The sequence below is a fragment of the Stegodyphus dumicola genome, chromosome 5 (genome assembly GCF_044657685.1).
Source record: "Stegodyphus dumicola isolate Sdum_Otavi_A_Nest chromosome 5, ASM4465768v1".
Classification (NCBI taxonomy): domain Eukaryota; kingdom Metazoa; phylum Arthropoda; class Arachnida; order Araneae; family Eresidae; genus Stegodyphus; species Stegodyphus dumicola.
In genome coordinates, this window is record NC_140772.1 from 73,088,273 (window position 1) to 73,112,665 (window position 24,393).

Genomic DNA, 24,393 nt, shown 5'->3' on the forward strand with positions numbered 1-24,393 from the left:
TATATAAACAGCTTTTCCATGAGAATAGATATAGATACAGCAGTTATACACCTATATTCACAGATAGATTGAAGACAATTAGTTATATTGGAACTTTGTTCATTATTGGAAACACACAGATGGTAGGTGATTGAATGATGCCTGGTCAAGTATTCACCACTGAATTAAATGTTGTGTATCTATTATAATTTATATTATATCTAGCCCTATATTTTATATTTAAGCTTTATTGGAAAAAAATATTATTTATACTGACTTGTATTCTAAAAGCTTTAGAATCATTTTTGGATACCCAGAATCTTGTAGTTTCAGAGCATGTAGGAATAAAAAGAAATGAGCTTGCACACATCAGAGCAAAGTTTGCAATGAAAATTGTTCAGTCAGCTGGTCCCTTTCAGAGATATTAAAACTGTCACCAAGAAAAATATGTGAAACAAATGGAGATTACACTGGGATGTGCAGTTAAATAATAAATTGAGAAGCATAAAGCCTAAAGTAGAGTACTGGGAGGCTACTAAAAACAGGAAAGAAGAAGTCATTTTAACATAGTTTACAACTGTTGCAGTACTCATAATGATTTTCTGAAAGCCAAGAGTGCCTTTGTGCTCAATCTGCAGAGCTCACCCATCGATACATCACATTTTAACTGAGTGGATATATTTTTAGAACTTTCACTTGGAGTACCAAGTGGTTTAAAACTTCCCCTATAAATGGCATCCTACAGCACAAACGGGTGAACAGAATGCAATGAAATTCTTTGTGTGGGCTATACACGAGATGCGCTCACAGAATTTCGAAAACAAAATTTTAGTTCCAAAATTTTCACTAGAGGGTGCCTTTTTGGGGAAAAACATGAAATTTAACACAATAAATTATCAAAACAGAATACAGAAACTAATATTAACATTTCAAAACAAGAATTATGAAAATAAAATGCAAAACCGGGAAAAGCTGTCAACTGTAGGAGGAAAATGTCGAGATTTGCATACTTGAAAAGAATAGGAAGCTTTATGGAAAACAGGTTAGGGTATAAAACATTTGCAGACGTTGTTTGTCATGTTAAAGTTGATGTTTTTGGCTTTACTAATGATGCTCTTTAGTTAAACGTGCGTTATTGGTGAAGCTGCTTCATGAAAACAAGGGGAATGCTTCTGCTGAAGTTCGTGAATTTCATTGTAGAAAGAACCTACGGCATGGACCAATGTCTACTAAAGGTATCCGGGCCATGATTAAGAGATCTGAAGAGACATGGAAATTAGTAGTTCAACCTGGAAGAGGTCATATATGTGTCACACCGGTACTTGTTGATACCGTCAAGACAGCTGTTGACGCACAGTCACAGACATCAGAGTTTGGGGACAGTAGCATGGGTGTAGTTTTTTGACAAACAGGCTATTTCTACAGCAACATCTGAAAAGACCTCAGAAATATAATGCACTACTAAGATCCGCCATACTCAGGACCTGCTTGATAGGGACAACCCACAATGTCTCTCATTCACAGTCAGTTTTTTCAACAGAACGACTATTGATCTGTCATGGTCTTGAAATATTCTGTTGAGTGAGGATGCTCTTTTTCTACCTCAGTGGGACAGTCAATACACAGAATTGCCGCATTTGGGCAAAGTAAAATCCATGGATCCACACTGAAATTCCCCTACAGTCTCCAAAGGTCAGTGTCTGATGTGGATTCAAAGTGATATTCATCCTTGGAACATTCTTCTTTGAGGAAATCCGTGAATGTGAGCCTGTAACATGTTCCTTTACGGGCTGTCGTTACTATGACATGCTGCAGACGTTTGTGGGGCCACAACTACAGAAAAGGCGAATCCTTACATTGACCATTTTCATGCAGGATGGCACCCCCCTGACATATCCATGGGTACGTAAAGGCGTTATTTCTCCAAGACCTCACAGAGGAATGTGTTATTAGTTGCTTCTTTCCTAACACATGCCCCCCCCCCCAGTTGACTGGATCTAACTCCGTGCGATTTTTGGTTATGGGGCTATTTAAAGAGTCTGGTGTACCGTGAAGATGTTGCAACATTGAATGACTTAAAGAACTCCATAATGCTTTATGTGCGATGCTTCATGGGGCGATTTAAAAAGTCTAGTGTATCGTGAAGATGTTGCAACATTGAATGACTTAAAGAACTCCATAATGCTTTATGTGCGATGCTTCACAACTGATCAGTTATGATCTGCTGTTGAACACACTGTCCATCGACTTGAAATTTTGCAGGCAAATAAAGGTGGTCACGTGCAGCACCTTTCCTTACATCATCCTGGACACAATTAACAACTGCTCCTCTTGTGCAATTTCATCCTAATCAGTTCTTGTTTCTGTAAACTGAACTGTTTTTGTTTCTCCCTTACCTTTACTTATTGTAGTTCGATGAAAAGGTGATAAGAAACTAGTCAATAAATGTTAATATTGTTTCTGTATTCCGTTTTGGTCGTTTATTGTGTTAAACTTCATGTTTCTCCTGAAAAGGTGCAATCTGGTGGACACTTTGGAACTAATTTTTTTTGTTTTGAAATTCCATGGGCGCATCTCGTGTATAGCCCATATACAAAACATTATTGCATTCTGTTCACACTTTTGCACTATAGGATGCCGTTTATAGGGAAAGTTTAATTATAACCACCCATTACTTTAATGCTTATAACCGTTGACTGTTTAAATGAAAAAAGAGGTAAGTTTAAATTAATTCAATATTTGACAGAAATTGGTTCTCATTATTTAACTGAAATGTTTTGAAAGAACTTAATTTCTTGCTTGTATTAAGATTCTATATTTAAATTTTATCATTTGGTGCTACTGCACCTATTTACCAAATGGAATAAATGAACAATATCGGTGGCATATCATGACCTTTTAAGTTATACACCAGGAATTCCACCAACCTATTACTGTATATTTTTCTTATGTACACTGCCCTAAAGGGACAATTTTATATCTTCCCCTCTACTCGGCCGATTGTCCATTGATTTTTTCATGTCTCGAAAGCGCGACTTAGGATATATATATATATATATTGGATTTATACATAGCATCATTCTAACATAGGTATTTTGACGGAAAATCGGAATTTTTTTGAAATGACATGACAATTTTTTCCATATTTTGATTCTGCGACTCAAATTATGCCTAAATATTAAATTTTATAAAATTTGGTGCGAAATTTACAGAGAAATTAAAAGATTTATTTTGACAAATTTTTTTCAGTTTTCGTCAAGAATAATTTACTTGGCGAACTTCTTAATTTAAAGCAACCTATTTTCCTTTTCTTTGTTTCATTGTAGATGAGCTGAAAAAAGTCATCGTTCATACTTTCAAACAATTTTAACAAGGTGTGTATTATCGCTTGGCGTTATTATTGCTAAAAAAAAAGATGCCAAATTTCAAAACGCTCCAATATGTAAATTCATGTATGTCTTAGTGTTGAGAATCGAGCATTTAATTGATATTATGTGCAGTTTCAGTGGCATCATTGTTTTATTGTTTTATTATGTTTTATGCAACTGGCATCACTATTATTTTCATCATTTTAAAAGTTGTCATGTAAACAATAAGACGTACGTAAGTTCTCTTTATTTTTTTGTTAATAAAGGCCAAAAATTCAATTAGCCATCACTCTGTTTGTTAATTTTATAACACTTAATTTTGGATAAAAAAACCCTAATTTTTTCCAGGTGTGCCTAGAAATACATCTACTTTAAGACAATGTTAAAAATTGTACAAATTAAAATGCGAAACATTTTTCAAAAAATTTATAAAAAATATTTATAAATAAAAGTTTAGAAATATATCATAAAAAATGTGCGAATTATATTTGGATTAAGCCTAAATTTCATATTCTGCAAGTTGTAATAATCAAGTAAGTTTAATAAAAAAAGAAATAATTATAAATATACATCAAATTCAATTAACATTGAGGAGCTAAAATTTTAAGAGCTAATTTTTTAAAAACTACTCATGCGATTTTAACAAAACTTGGCAGTTTAACATAATTCGAGTCATATAATTGAAATATGGAAAAAAAATTGGCATGCCATGTCAGGAAAAGTCTGATTTAGTGTCAAAATACTTTTATTTGAAGAATGCTATATATAAATCTAATACATATCCTAAGTCGCTCTTTCGAGACATGAAAAACGAAAGTTGAATTTCGTCAATCGGCCCAGTAGAACGGGAGATATGGAATTGTCCCACTCTTTTTTTTTTTTTGCAGTGTATATGTATGCATAATGTATATCACAACATCATCTGTTGTTAAACAAACAACTAATACTTACAAAATGATTTTACAACTGTACTGTATATATGTAATACTGTAGATAATTAGAAGTATAAAATATTCAGTGGGAACCTTACATTGCCATTTCACTCTCTAGCTGACTGAAAATTCATTTTATATAACATTTCAAAGTAACCACTATGGCTGACTGAACTACCGTGTTCAGTGACTTTACCGCTTGGCTGCTGGTGGGCCTCTCAGAGTTCATGTAAAATCCATGTTGGATATTGGATTTTTAGCAGATGTCTGTCTCAGAAGGTAGATATTAACTTATTATTATTTCAGTAAATGCTTCGATAAGAGTCACAAAATATTCATTCTTCAAAGCTTTCACAGAGTGGAGGGACTTTTTTTAAGCTATAATATAAATTTTTATAATTTCAAGCTACAACTTCTATTTTTTTAACAACTTGAATAAAATTTAAGTTTGCTTAATTTAATTTTATTAAATATGCATTGAAAATCAATAATTTAAATTTGTTAACATGCACTGAAAGTCAAAGCTCATTACTTAGTCCTGTAAACATGGAAGGCTAAAAAAATATTAATATTTGAGTAGTTTAATGGACTTCCTGCCCACACTATCAGCTAAAATGTAAGGTTGTACAATTTAGTGAAAGCTTAAAGCATGTGAATTTAATTTTAAAAATTTAAGCATTAAAAATACACATAAATTCTTCACAGAAAAGAATATGCTATTTATCAATTACATTAGATCATAGAACCAAGCAACTAGCGATCATCATACATCCTATAAAATAAAACTTGTTAAAATGAATAAACCAAGAAAACATTGTTTAAATTTTAAACTAAGTAGGGATCATCATACATTCAACAAAATAAAACTTGTTAAAATGAGTAAGCCAGGGAGACATTGTTCAAATTTTAGTATATTTCTTTAAAAAAAAATTAAATAAATAAATAAAAAACTACAGATATACCATAATTCATAGTGTACAAGTCAACTTAATGTCACAATGGGTAATTTAATAACAAAATTTATATTTTTTAAGTACCAGATGCAATATATAGGGCATTTAGTATCAAAATTCACATCCTACAGAAATGAAAAATAGGTAGGTTATACAGTAAGGTCCAGAGCTATCATTAAAAAATATGCTAATACTTTTAGGTATTAGAATATCTATCTCTTAATAAAAAAAGAAAACAGAAAAGTTGTATTTGGTATTAATCCATTAATTTTACCAGGTAATGTACATTACAGAATTTATATTCTTTCAAAATACATTTAAAGAAAGGTTTTTAAAGAATTACAAATTTAGTCAAGATTACATTAAGAGACATATTTTTGAATCTATTTTATGGTTTTTTAATAAACAAAGCACAATTTTCAGTTCTCAAAAGTTGTCATTTGTCACAATATAATAATAATAATAATATATTATGCATAATTCCTTTTAAAATAAATGCTAAAAGGAAATTTTTAGGATATAATGATTGAACTTACCAGTGATGCTGCAACACCTTTCAATAATTCCACAGGAATCATACATGGCATAGAATCTATAGATAAATTATCACCAGACTTGGTTTTTACAGTTATAGCCCGTTTTTTTAATGGAGCTAAATTCATCATGTCTAGAAGAGCATGATCTCCTAAATATAATTAATATATTAAATGAATGAAAAATTTAAAATACATAAAATAATTATAATCAGTTTATAAGAATATGATAACATGATATGATATATCTGCAAGTTTCACATAAACTATGAAATCTACTAGCAAACAAGAGCTATACCTCAGTTTTCATTGAAAACCCCCAGTAGTTGGAATCTGGGGGTCTCATATCCATCTTTCCTTATCACCAACTTCTCTAGAAGACTTGAAGATTGACATGTTTTAAGTGTGCTCATGTCATAAAGACTCTTAATTTCAAAATGTGATGCCTTATTCAAGATCTGAATCTAATGATATATAGCAATCATCCAACCTCTATCAAATATGATTTACAAGAAAGGTGGTTAAACTTCATGTTGGAATTCAGGAAGGTTCGAGAATTCAAAACTGAATTTTCCAAAAGCCACAAACAGTGCAAATTTTTTACTTTAAAATTCGTGAAACAGGTTTCAAATGGAGAGAAATGTCTGATTCTAAACAGTCATTCAATGATAGTTCGCCTTTAGCATGTAATGATACACTGAAGATAATGCAAAGTTTAGTTGTATCTTTGTTTTCTCTAATTATAGCTTGACGTAGTAATAAGTACTTTTTTTCAGTTTTTAAATGCTCCAATTCTTTCATGATACCTTCTTGTAAATGTTGTTCAATCACAGCTTTGCAATGCTCATGAAGCTTCAGATTCTTCTTAAATCTGCACCACAGCAACTGAAATTGTTCTGCTACTTCAAAATTCTCTTAGATTTATTAGAAATTCCCAAAGCTTCCAACTGCCATAAATTTCTCATTAATTCAGACATCAAATTAATTTCTAAATTATTAACTTGTATCAGATTCCACATATTATTACATGTTTCGGATGCATTACAAGTGTTTTCTGTTCCATTTACATGGCACACCAATTTAGTTTCTACAGCTATTAACAGTTCAGAAATTTGGCAGAACTTTCCTGTAAAGCATCCATATGCAACTTTGCATCGACTTGTAAAGCATCCACAACCAAATCTAACTTTTAAAGACACTTTTTTACATAATTCTTATACTGATAGAATCAGTATAATACTTTTAGTTATTTTTATATGTTTTCGGGTAACATCATGAAATTTCTTAAGTAACAATAAATGAAATGAAATTATCACATTTCGACATTGCTCAGTTTAAGTTTACTAATAGCTTTGTAAAATGAAATGAAATAAATTATTTTCTTTTGGACAATGAGTAGTTTTAGTTTATCACATTTCATAGAATATTTTAGTTACAAGACAGCTGCTACACTTATCAGCAAAAGCCACATGCTTTATATGGTCACTATGCCCACCCTTGATTTATATGGTCTGATATGCCAAAAACACTTGTACTTAATTTAACGAGAATAAATGTTAAAGTTAAGGAAAATATAAGCTGACTGATGCTACACAAAATGTTACTCAAGGAGTCAAAGATTATAGGGAAGCATGCAAAAATGAGCAGAGTAATTTTAAGAAATCTAACTTGGCCAGCATGACCTTCGCTAATTCCATATTTTAAATAACAATGAGTTTTAACTAAAGTATCAAATAATAGTTTACTTAAAACTCATTGCTATTTAAAACACGGAACTGGTTGGTAATTTAGAAATAAAATCTAATATATTCACAACATCAGGCCTCTATATTAATTTATAAACTCTACTTGTTTTTTATTATTCTATTCTCCCATGCAATGGAAAATGATATTGTTATGAAATGTCCAGCTGCAGCAAGATAGCTGCCCCACAAAATGGGTTTAGGGTTGCCAGAAAATGGCAAAGGAAGGTAGGGTTGCCATATTTGGCAAGAAATCACCCTTTTGGCGATACGCCACAGATGAATGGAAAACCTTCTAGAACAAATTCTTACCAGTTTGAACCAGAATGTTCTCAAAGGCAGCCCAAAAGCTATATAAACCCTGCCAGCATGCAGAGTCAGTCAGTTAATAGTCAGTGAGTGAGCGAGAGAAAATCGAGTGAGTAGATCATCAGTCAGTGTCTAGTCTAGCGAGTTGATCGTTGAGAGTATCGCGAGTCTAGCGAGTGCATCATCGAGTGTATCGTTGAGTGCATTGGGGGTTGTAGTGTGGAAAGTCTTGAGAGCATGTTGAGTTCTGAGAACCACCAAACAGAATCCGGAGCTGTACTCTGGTGCTTTGCCATAAAGCCATCTTCACCGTTATAGCCTAAAGGCTGGAGTTTTGAGACTATGTTGAGTTCCAAGAATGACCGAACTGAGTCGGAAGCTGTACTCTGGTGCTTTGCTGTGAAGCTGTCTTCACCGTTTAGCCAAGATAAAAGCCGGACAAGAAGAGATGGAAGCCAGAAATGAAGAATTGAATGCCGGATATGAAAAGATTGGACAAGAAGAGTTACTGATCAAAAATTAAATCATGTCGGGAAGAAATAAAAGCTGGCTAGGAAAAGCTGCAAGAACAACTTTAACAGATGAAAGTGGAGCTTACAGAAGAAACTGGAGCCATAAAAGAAGATGTGGAAATGACAGAAGTGGCATCTTAAGAATCAAAGGATGAAGAAATGAAGGAAGTGGCTGGTGAAGAGTCTGAGAAAGATCAAGAAATGACGGATGAAACATCTAACCGGATTAAAGAAAAAGAATGAAAACATAAAGAAATAAAAGATGGAATGGAAGCGTTTGATTCTCAAATGCCTGAAGAAGATGTGGAAGAAAGTGAAGATGAGACTGTTAAATTTGTAGAAACTGATAAGTTGAGTTACGAAGTCGCAGTCAGCAAGTATTGAACCATCTGAAACTGCATGTGATGCAGAGATGGAGAAGCTGATGTACAGTTTAAGCCAGGGATGGGTCAACTACGGCCCACGGATAGAATTTTAATTTGCCGGTCGGAGGAAAATTAAAAGAAATATATATTTATATATTACTTATCCATTTCTACTTTTTTTAAATATTATTTTTTTCCTTCCTTTTTTTTAAAGGACTGATCTTTTTACTTTCTCTATTTTTGTTCTACAAAACATAAATCGAAGGAAATAGCAAGCACAGACAGCTTTCAATCGGTAAAGTATTAAAAGCGGAAGTTCTTTGTTAATTATAGTTGTAGATTGGTGCCAACAAGCGTTATTTCTTTCTCGGAGAGCAGACATATGGGAATCCAATATAGGTGAATTAGACCTCACATAGGGCAGACTGTACATTTTATGATACAGCCAGCGGCTTTATTTTTTACATATGAGTTCTAATATTATTGACTGCGTATGAAAAGTTTGCGGACATATAGCATCATTGTGAATAGTGGTAAAACTATTAAAAGTATAGCATAGCTAGTGCTTGCTTGGGTTAATCATAAAATATTTCAACCTTAAAATGGGTACTAAAAACATAAAGTTGATTCAGAGAGTTGTGAGTTTAATGATAAATGAACCTAGAAATATTTTTTACAGCTGTAAAAGATAAACCAGTATGTCTCATTTGCAATGAAGTTGTAACAGTCTTCAAGGAATATAACATTTCCCATCTAATCATAAAAATTCCAATTACGGAGCAATGCCGAATTTGAAAGCAAACAAAATGCAGAAAGTTTTTGTAAAAAAACTACCAGGCCAACAAAATTTTTCCAAGATGGTAAACAGTATCCAACATGCAAGTTACATTGCAGCATACAATATTACTAAAAATAATACAGCTCTCAGTGATGGGGAGTTCGTTAGACAATGCATGCTCCAAGTTTGTGATGTTTTATGTCCAGACAAGAAAAAATAATTTTGAAACTGCAAGCTTATCTCGAAAAACAGTGAATTCTAGAATTGAAGACATTGGTAAAAATTTGACATCACAATTAGAGTCAAAGATTGGCCAGTTTAAATTTTACTCCATTGCTATGGATGAAAGCACTGGTATAAATGATATTGCTCAATTAGTATTATTTATAAAAGGTGTTGATTAGAACTTTGAAATCACCGAGGAAATGGCGTGCATGTGTTCTTTAAAAGGAACTAGAACAGGATGTGACACTTTTCGTGAATTTCAGGAGGGGTTTTAACTTTGAAAGTGTCTATAACAAATATATGCAATATTACGACTGATGAAGCACTAAATATGACAGGAAAAAAATCTGTATTTCTTGGAAACTTTAATTAAAACTATCCCGAGAACAATATTTTCCTGCATTGTGTTTTACATAAAGATGCTCTGTGTAAATCTGCACTGAATATGAAACCTGTGCTCGATGCAGTCGTGAAGCTTGTAAATACTATTCGATCTCGTGGGCTTACTCACAGGCAATTTTGAGATTTTCTTCAGTCCATGCAACATAAATACTCTGTATTACACGAATTACTGTAGTACACGAAAGTAAGGTGAGGGATGTGTTTTCGAGCCAGTTTGGCAGCTAAAAGACGACATAGTGTTGTTCGTCTATGAGAAACGGTGTTCTGCGGAGTGCGAAATGTTAGAAGACACAGAATGGCTTTCGGACTTTGCATTTTTCACAAATCTTCTTTGTCATATGAGCAACTTGAATGCCAAGATGCAAGGGAAAAATCAATTCATAGATGATATCTGGGCCCATCTCAAAGCTTTTAAACTAAAACATAATCTGTTTGCTCGGCAGCTACGACTTGTCTCATGTCTCGAGGTTGAATTCAGTACCCTCAGTAAATGAAGAGCAGCTTAAGAATTATGAAGATGGCTTGAAAAAAACTGCATTTTGAGTTCGAATGCTGATTTCAAGATTTAAGTGCCATTAAAATAGAATTAGATATTTTTACCATGCCTTTTGACATAAATTGTGAAGCAGTGACGTCAAATTTGCAGCTTGAATTAATTGAGTTGTAATATAATTATCATCTCAAGCAGTTGTTTCTAAATATGCCAAAGTTAGAGTTTTACAAATCATTATAAAAAGTAAGTTTGTAAGGATCCTAAGTTTCACTAACGTTTATTTTATTTTAAAACTGTACTATCACTTCTTATTTTCTACTTCTGGCCAGAATTACATGCTTTAACTTGTTTATGCAAATTGCCTTGCTAACGCCCAAGTACTTAAGTTGTGGCTTTTTGCCAAATGGGAGAGAGAAGGAAAGCAAGCCGCTTGCCACTGCAGTTTTATGAGTTTTCACTCGGTTGCTGGTTGCCTTTAAGGCCAGAGGTTTAGCCCTCTTGATATTTGCAAATGTATTGTAGTTTCAGCAGCTCGGCATACTACATACGTACCTTTTTTAAATAAAGGCCAGTCTTAGTGCTAGGCATTTGTATACTAATTCAAAGTTAGCTTTTAGTTAGAGTTTTAGTTAGTAGTTTTATATTCTTACGTTCAGACCACAAGTGGTTGGTCTCTGTATTCCGAAATTCGGAAGTGCCTGTAGAGTATTGAAAATAAAGGGTTCCGTATACCCTTCCTGCTTGTGTCGTCTGTTATACACAAATCTTGAACATAGCTTGAGTAAGCTCCCTGTTCTTATTCAGGGCGTTCCATGTTTCCCAAGCAAATCAAGAGAAACACAAGTCCTGAAAAGTTTCCCAAATTTTATATCTCACACTCAGAATATCAGTGCTCAAGTGTTTTCATCTATGAACCTTATAAAGAATTATTTCAGAAGTAGACTGACAGCGTTCCTTAGAATCAGTTCGAACCTCACTTCGAACCTCAAGATATCTCACTTCGAACCTCACAATAAGGAACTTTTAAAAATGAAATCGCAATTTCATTCATCTTATTAACATATTTAAATTGTAGTACTTGTATATTGTTTTTAAATTTTAGAAAAATTTATCTTGGCCCGCCAAACGTTTTCTTTTTTTTAATTTTTGGCCCGCGACCAAAAAAATTTGCCCATCCCTGGCTTAAGCAGTGTGTTCCAGTATTACAAGAAAATACAACCACTTCTCAAACTAAGTATGTGTCTCATAATACAGGTTGTGCAGGATACTTCTAAACCAGAATACTTGTGTTTGAAAATTATCAGATTCTATTCATAACTCTGATGCAAACATCAGAATTGGCTTTTAGGAAATAGAGGTAAATAAGCATGCACCAACTCTTAAAAGTACCGAGAAGAACTATACACATGAAGTGAATAAATTACGGAGTGGTGAACAAACTGTCTCAGATCTTCCCGTGGATGAAAAATCTGAAAGGACAGGATCTTCATACTGTGATATGCAAAACAGAAATAAATCTGAGAACTGCAGTGAAAAGGTATTTAACTTTAATGAGAAACTTGAGACTGCAATTCATTCTGAACTTTAATTTGTTTAATTTAAAATTGTTATGTGGTTAATCTGTGCATATAACTTGTACATAGTGTAAATATTTGTTTAGTTATGTTATTTTTGTTTGATTACATTTTGTTTGTATTGAATTAGGCTTCTGACCAAGGATTGTACTGCCCAGGACATGCAGTCCTTGAAAGGGGGCAGCGTTACGAAATGTCCAGCTGCAATAAGATAGCTTCCCCATAAAGCGGGTTTATTGTTGCTAGAAAATGGTAAGGGAATGCAGGATTGCCATATTTGGCGAGAAATAGCCCATTTGGTGACAAAATTGGCGATATGCTATAGACGGATGAACCTTCTAGAATGGATTCTTACCGATTTGAACCAGAATGTTCTTGAAAGCAGCCCAAAAGCTATATAAACGCTGACCACATATGGAGTCAGTTAGTGAGGGAGTGAGAATCAGTCTCAGTCAAGTGAGTTGATCGTCAAGAGTATTGTGAGTCTATCAAGTGTATCATCGAGTGCAACACGAGTTGTAGTGTGGAGAGTTTAGAGAACAACCAAACCGAGTCAGGAGCTGTACTCTGGTGCTTTGCCGTGAAGCTGTCTTCATTGTTATAGCCTGAAGGCTGTGTTGCCGATTGTTTCAGCGTGCTTGTCGTTTTCAATGACAGTGAACGGTTTTTTGGAGCTGTCCTGAGTAATACAGGCTAATAAATTGTGTTTTCATTCTTCATCAAGAGTAGTCATCAATAACTCTAAACCCAAAAACCCGTACAGAAACACAACAATATTTATACATGGGCAACAATATTTATACAATATTTATACACATCCATTCTCACGCCTTGATTTGAAAATACCACATCAATCATAGCATATTCTCTGGTCATATAGTGTCTTTGATTCACAAATCAACAACTTTTAACATTCACAAAATTCTTAAAAGCAGCATATCTTTAGAATTTTCAGTAGAGTGTTGGCATAAATTTTTTTCCAGTCTTTTCATAATCATGATATCAATGTTCAGTTTAACATTTTAATAAGATAACAACAACTTTATAAGCAAACTCACTATAGCAGACATCAGTTACTTCATGCATGAGAATAAATAAAAACACAACACAGCTACATGATGGGAGTCTGGAGCAGAAGCTAAATTTTATTGGATATGTACAAATGTACTGATAGTTATAAGAGTATATATCATTGGTGCCATCTATGGGCTAAAAACATATTTAAAGCTAACATTTACCTTTCTTATAAATGTTTTACAAGCTTTTTAGTTTAATCACGGCATTTCACTATGAGTGAAATTTGTCATAAATTTTTAACCAACTTCTTGATAAGCTATTGAGTTCAAATTTTAAACACGCACTGTTTGTCCTTCGCTTGTGTAATGAAAACAAGGGAGCAGGCACCTAGGCTGTGTGTAAGCCTCATCGTGGGTTGAATAGGTGGATGTAAAACATGTCTTTTTATAATAGTTGCCGATGCAGAAAAAAATCAATTTTCCCATCGAGAAAGTTCGAAGTGATAGAGATAGTCGAAGATTGCAGCCAATTATTATGGTGAGTGATAGCAATTATTGGTGGAATATGGCATAGAAGTTGAGTGAAGTCGATGAGTGAAGAAGTGCATGCTGCTGGTAGTAAGTCAGAAGCTCAAATGACCAAGGTGGTGTTAGAAACTGGAGTACAGTCCATCGTGGGCGTGGTAAGAAGTGCAGAGCAACAGGATTGGCTGTAAGTGGAGAGGTGGTCATGACATAGCAATTCAGGCATTGGATGGGACACAGGTAGACTCTTTTCAGTAACCATACTTTTAGAAGGTCTAGTCAAATGAAAGTAAGGGAGAGTGGGGAGTTAAGGGTAACTTGATTAAGTTAGTGTAATAACTTAAAGAATTTGAATTTTTTTAATTTATTAACTAATATGCTTTAAAATGGCACCTGGTCTCCTAGTATTAATTGGATCATTACAGTTATAATTCATAGCAGGAATTGATTCATTGTTAACTTTGCCAATGTTTTCATAGAATTTTTTTGTAATTTTTGCCATATGAATGGCGATAAGATTAATATAAAGTTCCTTATGAACTGTAAGTTTCTAATACACCATCGACACTTACAAATTTGTCTTAAAGTAAAGAAGTAAACTTTGAAGAGTTTGTACTTTTTCTATATGTGTTTTGCAGGCATAACACCAGATCTGACAGGCACAGGTGATAATAGGCCGCGAACAAGATTTATAAATGAGTACTTTGGTTTTAAGAGATAAAAACGTTTTGGGAAATTAAGTGGGAGAGTTTATATATAGCAACCTGAAACTTGTTACGAATATGTGTAATATGTGGGGACCATGTAAGACTGATCTAATACAACACCGAGGTATTTAAGTTGCGAGGCCCATGGGATAACAGTATTAAACATACTTATGTTCAATTCAATTTTCTACATGAATAGCAGAGCTTCTGATTCATCAACATTTATTTTGATTTTCCATTGGTTTACCCAGGGCTCCAGTGAGTGAATGTGATTTTGGAGTGACTGTATAACTGTAATCAGAGATGCGTGAGTATTGCTGTATCGTCTGCATACATTGCTAGTATAGTGTTGGGAGTTTATGGTATGCTGTTCGCATAAATTGAAAAAAGGCAAGGTCCCAATAAAGATCCTTGTGGAATACTGGCAAGTATTTGTCGTCGGGCGAGTGTTGTTGAAGCAAATGACAAAAAATCTATCGGTTAGATAGGAATGAATGATGTTGATGATGTAGTCTGGGAAACTCAGGACGATTAATTTGTATACGAGTACCTCAAACCATACTCTGTCAAAGGCCTTTGATATATCGAGGAAGATAGCTCCAATGGTTGCCTTGGTTCTTACACTGTTTGTCGATGACAATGCAATGTGGTGAAGCGATTTTTTCAAAATTCCATTTAGATTTCTTTATTTAATGTTTAAACAATTTTTCGCACATATCCTCATTTAAAGAACAAATTAAACATATCAAAATTTTACCATTCACACCATTCAATAGAGCAGAAAAATCATTTTAATGAATCTCGCATGAAAATTGTTAACTTCACTCCAGAATTTTTGGTTAGTTTTTGAAAATCACTCAACTTTTTGCACTATTTGACTTTTATGATTTTAAAATTTCAACATCTAAAAATAAATTAGCATTGAAATTTCCACAGATTATAAAACAATTTTTCATCTTCTTTTAAAAACAAGAATGGTGACAAAATATTAATAGAATGATTTTCTACATTTTTAGAAAAAAAAATATTATAGTCTGAAGCAGACAGGAGGGGAAAAAACATGTCTCATGGAAAATTTGCTTTTGAGTTTACCATCTTGGTGTATTTAATGACGAATTGGCAATAATAAATTTGTTTTTCATTTTAGGTTCAAGTAATTTGCAATTTCTGAAACTGAATATTCAAACTGATTTCTTCATTCTCTGAATAACATTCAGATATTTTCTTTATTTCATAATATTCTGATAATTTATTGCTTGTGTTTTAATGATGACTAAACATCTCATTATTGATTATGTGTAATTGAGACTAAAAATCAAAAATTAAAGTAAAATTAGAAAATAAAGGTTTTTATACAATATACTTTCATTTAAAATGTATATGAAACTAATGCACTTAAAAGGAGAAAAATTATGCATTATATAATTTAATTGGAATAATAGATTAAATAATTCTATTTTGATCATTCATCTATAATTTCATATTGTGAACAATAAAAGCATGGGGTGCCTAAAATAATGAAATCTTTTAATTCCATTGCTAAATGTAGAAGTCATTATCTTTTTTAGTTTATCATGGGCCCCCTATGCTTTTATTATGCACAATATAAAATTCTAGATGAATTCTGCAAAAAGAATTATTTGATCTATCATTCACATCAAACTATACCATAAATTATTTTTCTTCTTTCAATGCATTAATTATTATATCCATTTAAATAAAAACTTATTGTATGTTAATTATACAGTAATAACTCCCAATAAGGGACACACAATGGACCAGACATTTTGTTCCTTAAATACAAGTATTGAAGTCTTAATGTAAAAATGTCTTACCGTAAAATGAAAATTCTTCAATTAAAGAAATTTAATTATTTCAAAAATATGTGAAATGAACAACACAGTTTTGTACTTATAGAAATTTTAGTGAAAATAGTCTATTCCATGGCTTTGTTTGAAAATGTGTGCATTGCAAGCACTTTTTTCCAAGTGGATATTAAAATGACTGATGATCTTAACTGTCAGCAACAGTTATGAATTCTTTTTAATTGGTAGGTGTATTTTAAGGATCTGCGTAGTTTTTTGTCACACATTCTGTTTGGCTGTTTTCATCCTCCTCACTGCTTTCCAAGTATTTTTTTTTTTACAGCTCACATCATCAATTACAATTGAAATAAAAGATTTTATTTTTATCATTGGTGTCTTCAGTATACAAGTTTTAACCATTTCTAAATATTTTTGCATTTCTGCACTAAACTAATTTTGGCAAATTCAAACAATTTATTTTCATCAGCCGTATTTTCACTGAGGACATTAAAAACTGGAATTCCAAAGCCTGCTTTCTTAGCCTTTCTTATCCACTGAATGGATTAATACATTGACAGATTCTGGGAACTAACTGCTCATGGTTTCCACAAATAGCTTGACAAAGAACACACTGTAAAAACAGATTTCTGTAATGAATCTTGAAGCCTCTAATTGTACCTTGGTCCAAAGGTTGTAATACTGATTTTGCACTGGGTGGGAAAAACGCTGCTGGTTTCAGTTTTACGTTTGATGGGTGTGCTGGCGAATGGTCAAGAAACAGTAGAATCTTCCTAATTTTTCCAGATATTGTTCCATCAACAGCAATTAAACATTATTCTTGGCATCATTCATGACTTTTTATTTTGGTTAATGGACTGTTAAAGCTTTTGGATTGATGTGTTTGTGAAGCATCTTGGTTTTTTCGTCTTTCCAGTTAGAAGTGGTTGCTCAAACTCTTCTTTCATGTTATCAGAAAATAGCATAGTAAGATGTTTCCTTGAAGCTCTTACCATCAGAGCACTTTGCCTTTTTGAAGCACAGAGTTTTATTAGGCAAAAATCAATAAAATAATCCAGTTTTATTTGTATTCTAGATGTTTTTAGTTTCATATACTTCACAAATTTCATTTAGCTTTTACTTGTTGCCTATCTACAAGAATTTTCGTCACCACAAAAAAAGTAAAAGTAATACTTAAATTTGTCTAACCAATCATTTGATGTTTTCAAGTTCTGAAACTTCTTCTGCCTTTTCTTGCAGTTTTTCTCCACTTAAAAAATATTGTTTGCTCTTACAGAACAAAATCAACTGAATACTCTTATATCAATTTCACATGCTTAAGTTTTTATAAATTTTACAATCTTGGAATGTTCATTTGAATGAGTAATCCATAATATTTTTATTCCTTCTCTATCCGTTAGCACATGACATACTTGCTTTTTACTTATTCCAAATTTCTGCCCTGAATCTCTCAAACTAAGCTTTTCAGTTTCTGCTACTTCAAATACATGAACTTTTTCGTTTAATGTTAATCTTTTCCACTTTGAAGTCATGCTAGACAACATATGTAAAAACAAGTAATATAAAACAAATGTTTTTGCAAATGTTTTCCTACTTATGTCAACAAAGAAAAATTTTATTTCAGTTTCTTTTTATCAACATTATTAAAATTTTTTCATTTCTAATTTATGAAGTTGATGGTGGTCTACAATTTCTCATTCTATCCATCTCTTGTAATGCTTCATTATTGCAAGGAACCTTTCCAATGAGTTTCAAGCAGTCCAGTACTTCAATTAATATTCCATCTAATGATTTCACACAATTCTGTTATTCATACACTGTTTTTCTTTCTCTAATCGTTGCTTGCGTTGTGTTGTAGTTTCTTTTTGCTTTCTTTTCACATTCTTTGTTTGTGAAACAAGGGACATTTTAAAGGGTTATATTTTAAGCATATATTATTATCACATTAACATAGAAATATGGGGAGAACTTTTGCTAATGGGACATTACATCTGCTTCATCTAACTCTATAAAACTACAATTCTTTAATTCCATACACTTTAAAAATCTTTAGAACTCTGTCTTACTGTTACCACTTATTTTTGTTAAATATTACAATTCCATCCATCACAGTCATATACTGTTATTTATAAGTTGTTATAAAATTAATTTTTACAGCACATGAGAATTCCTAATACAGTCAAAAGTTGTTAATCCGGACTCATCGGGACTTCGGCGATTCCGGATTATAAATCATCAGTTTAAATCTGGTAAGATGGCATGCAGAAATTATAAAATTGAAAATATGAAACCATAATTTATGAAATAAAGAACAATTATGATCTAAAAGATATCAAAATTTACAAAAAAAAAGCTTAATATTTATTTGTTTACTTTATTAAACATTTCTTTCAATGTAAGTTGTTTAAGTTGCTTTGTTTTTTATGTGATAATACTTTCTCTTTAATTCTATGACTAGACATAATTTCTTGTTCAGTACGAAGTTCCGCTGTTCAAGTCCTATAATTGCTGTGTCGAGAATACCGACTAATTTGTCAATCGAAATGTTTTCGTTTTCAATAACCTCTGGGTCACTTTCTTCACTATTAGAAGCAAATTATAATGACGAGGAATTTGATTTAAATCATATCAAAGAGAGTACATTGAGATGAAATACTACATTTAGTAAGGGATTATAAGCCAAATAAAATAAAAATATCAGCCCTGAAGATAAGGATAGTGCTGACAGATCAACTTCCAATTAATCGCGCGCCGAGGCGTCCCCCCTCCCCCCGCCTCAGAGCAACGTGAAATTTATAAACAGATTTTGGAATGGTTAGATAAACAAAGGATATGCCTTTATCCATTTCTTGCAGCAATTCCACTTTTTGTTTAATGGACTTCAAAACATACTTTCTCTTTACATATTAGTAAATATATATCACATATTAGTAAATGTATTTACATATTAGTAAATATATATCAGAAATTCTATTGGACATAATCGAAAGTTCAAGCTTACTTTAATAAAATTGCTCTAACAGTCTGCAAAAAATAATAAGCCAGATCCAATTCGAAGATTAAGGAACAACGCAATCTGCAACATTAACTGAATTAGATAATTTTAGCTTAGCTTATACCGTCCGTTATACATCAAACGCACATTCGTAAATATGTGTGTGCATGTGCACACATATATTCGCAGCTGTAAAGGCGTCGCAGCTGTAAGGCTGTAAGGCTGTAAAATGCTGTAAAATGTGTCACAGCTGTAAGGCTGTAACACACAAGTACAAAACTGCACTTCTTTGCTTCTCAGTCCTAGCAATAACTAAGAATGATAGAAGTTTTCACTGTATCTACATTGTGAAAGATCCCTGTGCCTTGGCAGGTGTCGTCTCACCATTTTTTTTTTTTTTTTTCCTCATTGGTCCCTGTCTTGGATTGCCTTACAACTTGCTGTTTTCTTCCCCCTACTCAGAACTGTAGTAAGAATAACTGGATTTTGAATTCCATGAATGTGAAATATCCTTTTGATTGCACCATAATTTGCTTTCTCCCATGTTTCCCACTTCCCACTTCAAAACAAAGCAGTTTTCCACTTCACTTTCCCACTTCAAAACAAAGCAGTTTTTGAAACCCTTGTTGCAAAACAATCTTTCACTGAGCATGAACTTGCCTTTGAATGCTCAAAAGATTAGTCACAAAGAGTATTTCGGTTTTTATTTACTCCATTACTTCTATCTTATTTTTGAAACTTTGTTTTAGTGTCCCTTAAGTCCGTATTCAAAAGGACCCAAACCCACAGAATTTTCCCTTTAATAGACATGTTTCTAATAGGAGGTAATATTGTATTTTATTTATTATACATCCCTTTCTTTGCACTTATGCCATATAAAATTTAAAACAAAATCACAAAATTTTTAAAAGCAGTATATCTTTATATATCCAAATATAGTGCTAACTGTCACAATATATTTTTTTTTTACATTTATAAACCATTTAAATTTTCTACATTATTTTTTTAAAAAAATAATATACAGTGTAAACATTTGTTGGTAGAATCCTTTTATTTGAATAGTGATTCAACACAAAAGTGAAACAGACACAAAATTGAGGATTAAAGCTAATACATTTAATTGCTTCACAACGAGGATTCCTTTTCATAATGAGCTTATTCTTGTTGCATTTGGCATAATTTGAAGAGAGCACTTAATGTTTTTGAATTCAATATGTTGTTCTCAATCACACATGCGATTATAATCACATTCAGTGAGACGGTAAATGGACAGCTAAATTTTACAAAAATATAACATAGAAAAAAAATTCTGGGTATGCTCAGTATGCACAATACATACCAGTAGGACTATCAATTTCACTAATTTTCCTCTCTCCAGCATAAACGGCATATCCTGTTACAGGTGCACCATTTGACGTCCCTTTATTATTTATTGTTACCGGAAGCCAAGTGACTAATAATGTACCATCTTGTGGACCAGGTTCAACTTGTACATCAAGAGGTGGTTCAGGAAGACCTGGATAATAACCAATTTCAAAATTTTAGGAAAACAATGTATGATTTAAATAGTTAATGAATGAAAAAGCAAACCGGAAGTTTATAAAAATTTCCTTCTCTTAGAAATATGTTTCTAAAACAACAAACACATAATATATTATAACTACAAAGCGCATAATTTTCTTTTTAATCATGCATTTTTTGCACATCCATAAGTAACCATTCAGAAGCCTTAACATATACATAATTATTATGTCACAGAAAGCAAAAATGACTTTTTTCACTTTCTGATACTTAAAAATGTAGTTAAATCAGTTAATAAACACATTACATGTTATTTAAAATAACAATATTAAATTTTATATTTTTAATATCAATGATGAATTTTATATTTTTAATATCAATGATGAATTTTATATTTTTAATATCAATGATTCATGCTACCCATACGTTTATAGAATTCAGTTTTAGAAGAATATCTAAAATTTTATGGAGGACCTCAATTAACAAATCATTCATTGATTGTAGAGTTGAGGGTACAATAGTTTATATGAGATATCAGAAGTACATATTATTTATAGAAAATGCAATGAATAGTCAGAATTTGACTACAGAGCCATAACTAATTAATTCATATTGCTTAAAGACTTGTTATACTTTGGAAACTGGTATGATAAATGAATATAAGATCAGAGATGAAAAGTAATCTATAAATATTATTATACTGGCTTCAAGATGCATATCAACATAGTAAATATGAAGCATTATTATTAATATAATAACTACACTTAAAGTAATGCATCTGTGCAACAGAGGAATATCATCAAGTAAAACAGTAGCACAAAAAATTTCTACAATTAAACAAGAGAAAACTTTTTAAATAAAATTTAAAAAATGTTAAATAAACTTACATTACTCTCCCCCCTTTCTCACAACTAGCACATATCACAATTGTCATTAAATACATTAAATTTTGGAAGGCAAAAGAGGATTAAACTAATGGGTAATATAGTTGTTTTAGAGTGTTAAGAATATTGAAACACACATATTTTGACTATTCATTGCTGATTCAGCTAACTACTTACTTGTACATGGTTAAGGGCTTCAATGTTTTTAACATGTTAACAGCTATTATTAGATTTTTTCCAGAAAAGAAAATTATTAATATTAACAAAGTGTTGATATGGAATTTTAATTACTCTTTTTTTTTTTTTTTTTTTTTTGTTTCACAGCTGAATTATTTTAACATCTGATAATATGAAATTAATACACATAAATAAACTGAATAAGGCTCATGAGCTGCTATTTAAAACTGATGGACTTCTGATTCTGCAGCCATTCAAAAATAAGGTAAAAAAAAGCATAAAGAAAACAGCCAGACTTATCTGCAAGCATCACTTCATTGCAGCAGCACAGGCAGTCATTCGTATGGTTTATGCATATCTATGGTAACAAGTAACTCTAGAAATGGATTAAAGATGATATAAATTGTTCAATTTTGATTGATGCTGTGCATCTCAGATAGGCGAGCGACAAGAACCATAGATGTGCAATATTTTCAGCAAAGCAGAATTGTTAGTGCTTGAAGATTACTCAGAAGAATCACACAGAGAAGGTAAAAAAATTAACCTTTACAACCTTTAGGAAGCGTTCTAAATTCAATTGCAGATGTCAACATTCCAATTTTTTTTGGATTTTCATGATTGAAAAAAAGGCGTGCTGGGCGGGCTCTAACTGAAACTCTATACGTTGTATTAGGAGCCAAACCTGAAATTTAAATTATATAATGAAATAAACATTGAACATATAAGGCAAAATGAACAATCAATCCCAAAGATTTTCCAAAGGAAATAAATGACATTTATTATATCAAGTTGAATATCAAAATTTGCATTTCCTAATACAGAAAAATTCTGATATTAATCAAAATTGCAAACATATAAATAAACAGAATATTTTAATATGCAAATACAATGCTTATCTATTAAATATTTTCCTCTGAAGGCCGGGAAATTATATAAGTAAAATGAAATACAATACTAATAACAACAAAAATGTTTTGAATGAACATATATGCAAAAATTCTAAAAAATTTCATATTTTTAAGAATAAAAACTTTGATAGACATGTAGTCCATTATACTTTCATTAAAATTTAGCATTGTAATTAAAAATAATACACACATATATGGAAGTTAATCAGTAACAATTATTAAATGCAAAATAAAAATACACTTGCAAAACAATCTAAAGATTTTTTGAAAATATTATGAAGCTTTTAGTTTCATAGAAATTAATGCATTACCTTGTGCTCAACATATATCAAAGTGCAAAAGGATCATCAGTTTTGTATTCTACATAAAAAAATCACAAAGAAAACTAACTACAAATTTAAAATACAGTCAAATCTTTTTTTTAAAATGGGTAAATGCATTACATTATTATACACATCGCTGCATATAAAATTAGGAAAACCCTTTGCTATAAGTAAGATTATTATAAAATTTACCAGAAATTGTATGCCTAAATACTCCTGGTTTTAATGTTTTGACTTCAACACTATTGATGGCAACAACATGCTGGAAATTGCTGTTACTAGGCAGCCAACTAATAACTGCTGAAGTAGAGGTGACATTAGAAGCTTTAACACAGCTTGGTGCCAAAGGGATATCTGAGTAAGAAAAAAAAATTACTATAGATTTAAATTATTCAGATGTGAAATATACGTAACTTTAAATAACAATAAATGTTAGACTAAATGTGAGTTAGTATTTTACCTTTTCCAATAACAATAGTACAAGCTGCATCTCTAGAGTGTCGACCAAGAGGGTTGACTGAACGGACACTAATTCTGTGAGGCTGTTAATAAAAATGAAGATTTAAGGTAAGATTCATAAAGATCACTGGATGATGGAAACTTTGTTATGCATTTCTAAGCCCTGATGAAAGGGGGGGAAGAGAAATAATTTTCAGAACTAATATAGATAATTATTCATCTTATTAACATTAATATTAATTCAGAAAAATATTAAAAATATGAGCCTATGGAATATGATATAAAACAAAAGCAGAGCTGGAGGGGGGGGGAGAACCAAGGAAACCATTTTTAGGAGGGATATGCTTTAAAAGTCCTCCCCCTTAAATTTATACAGACTCAAACATTTTTAAAACTAATGTATTTTACAAATCTGTATGCCATTAAACATATTTAAATGACTACAAAATAATTTTATTCAGTTATATGTATAATATATTAAAAATAAAATAAATCTTTAACAAGAAAAATTGTGTATTTTTGAACATGAGCCACATATAAGAATGTGGTATCTGTGATCTTGTAATGGATAAAATAAAATATGTATATCTAAATGACAGATGACCTAGAATGTGTTATATTATATCAATAGAAAACAAATATTTGAAATAAAATTGTTAAGAATAAATTCTCAAAAATTATTATATGAACTGACAACAGCTGTGACTACCTGAACCTGAAACTTTAAGGTGTCAAAAAAACTTTACTGTAACTTGAAAAGAAATATATTGAGAAACGTCACTTTCAGATAAAAGGAAACTGAATTCACAGCTTAACAGAATGCAAAATGATACCTATAAAAGAAATTCATCTTTACAATACTCTCACTATAGCTCTGTATACCAATTTCA

General features: G+C 31.8%; 1 protein-coding gene and 1 long non-coding RNA gene across 7 annotated transcripts in view; one reads left to right on the forward strand and one right to left on the reverse strand.

Annotated features, from left to right (window-relative positions):
• The window catches only part of LOC146997140 (uncharacterized), a 269,052-nt gene that overhangs the window by 143,790 nt on the left and 100,869 nt on the right, over window positions 1-24,393 (forward strand). The gene's annotated exons all lie outside the window — the stretch shown is intronic.
• Window positions 1-24,393, reverse strand: part of LOC118188568 (RIMS-binding protein 2-like) — a 481,985-nt gene that overhangs the window by 120,443 nt on the left and 337,149 nt on the right. For 5 of the 6 annotated variants that reach the window (XM_085816767.1, XM_085816768.1, XM_085816770.1 and 2 more), the window contains 5 exons: window positions 23,505-23,586; window positions 23,237-23,398; window positions 22,358-22,495; window positions 20,571-20,747; window positions 5,769-5,917 (listed from right to left, as the gene is read on the reverse strand). In XM_085816767.1, coding sequence (XP_085672893.1) covers window positions 5,769-5,917; window positions 20,571-20,747; window positions 22,358-22,495; window positions 23,237-23,398; window positions 23,505-23,586 — 708 coding nt within the window. The remainder of the gene's footprint in view (window positions 1-5,768; window positions 5,918-20,570; window positions 20,748-22,357; window positions 22,496-23,236; window positions 23,399-23,504; window positions 23,587-24,393) is intronic. The other variant, XM_085816769.1, reaches the window with a different exon arrangement.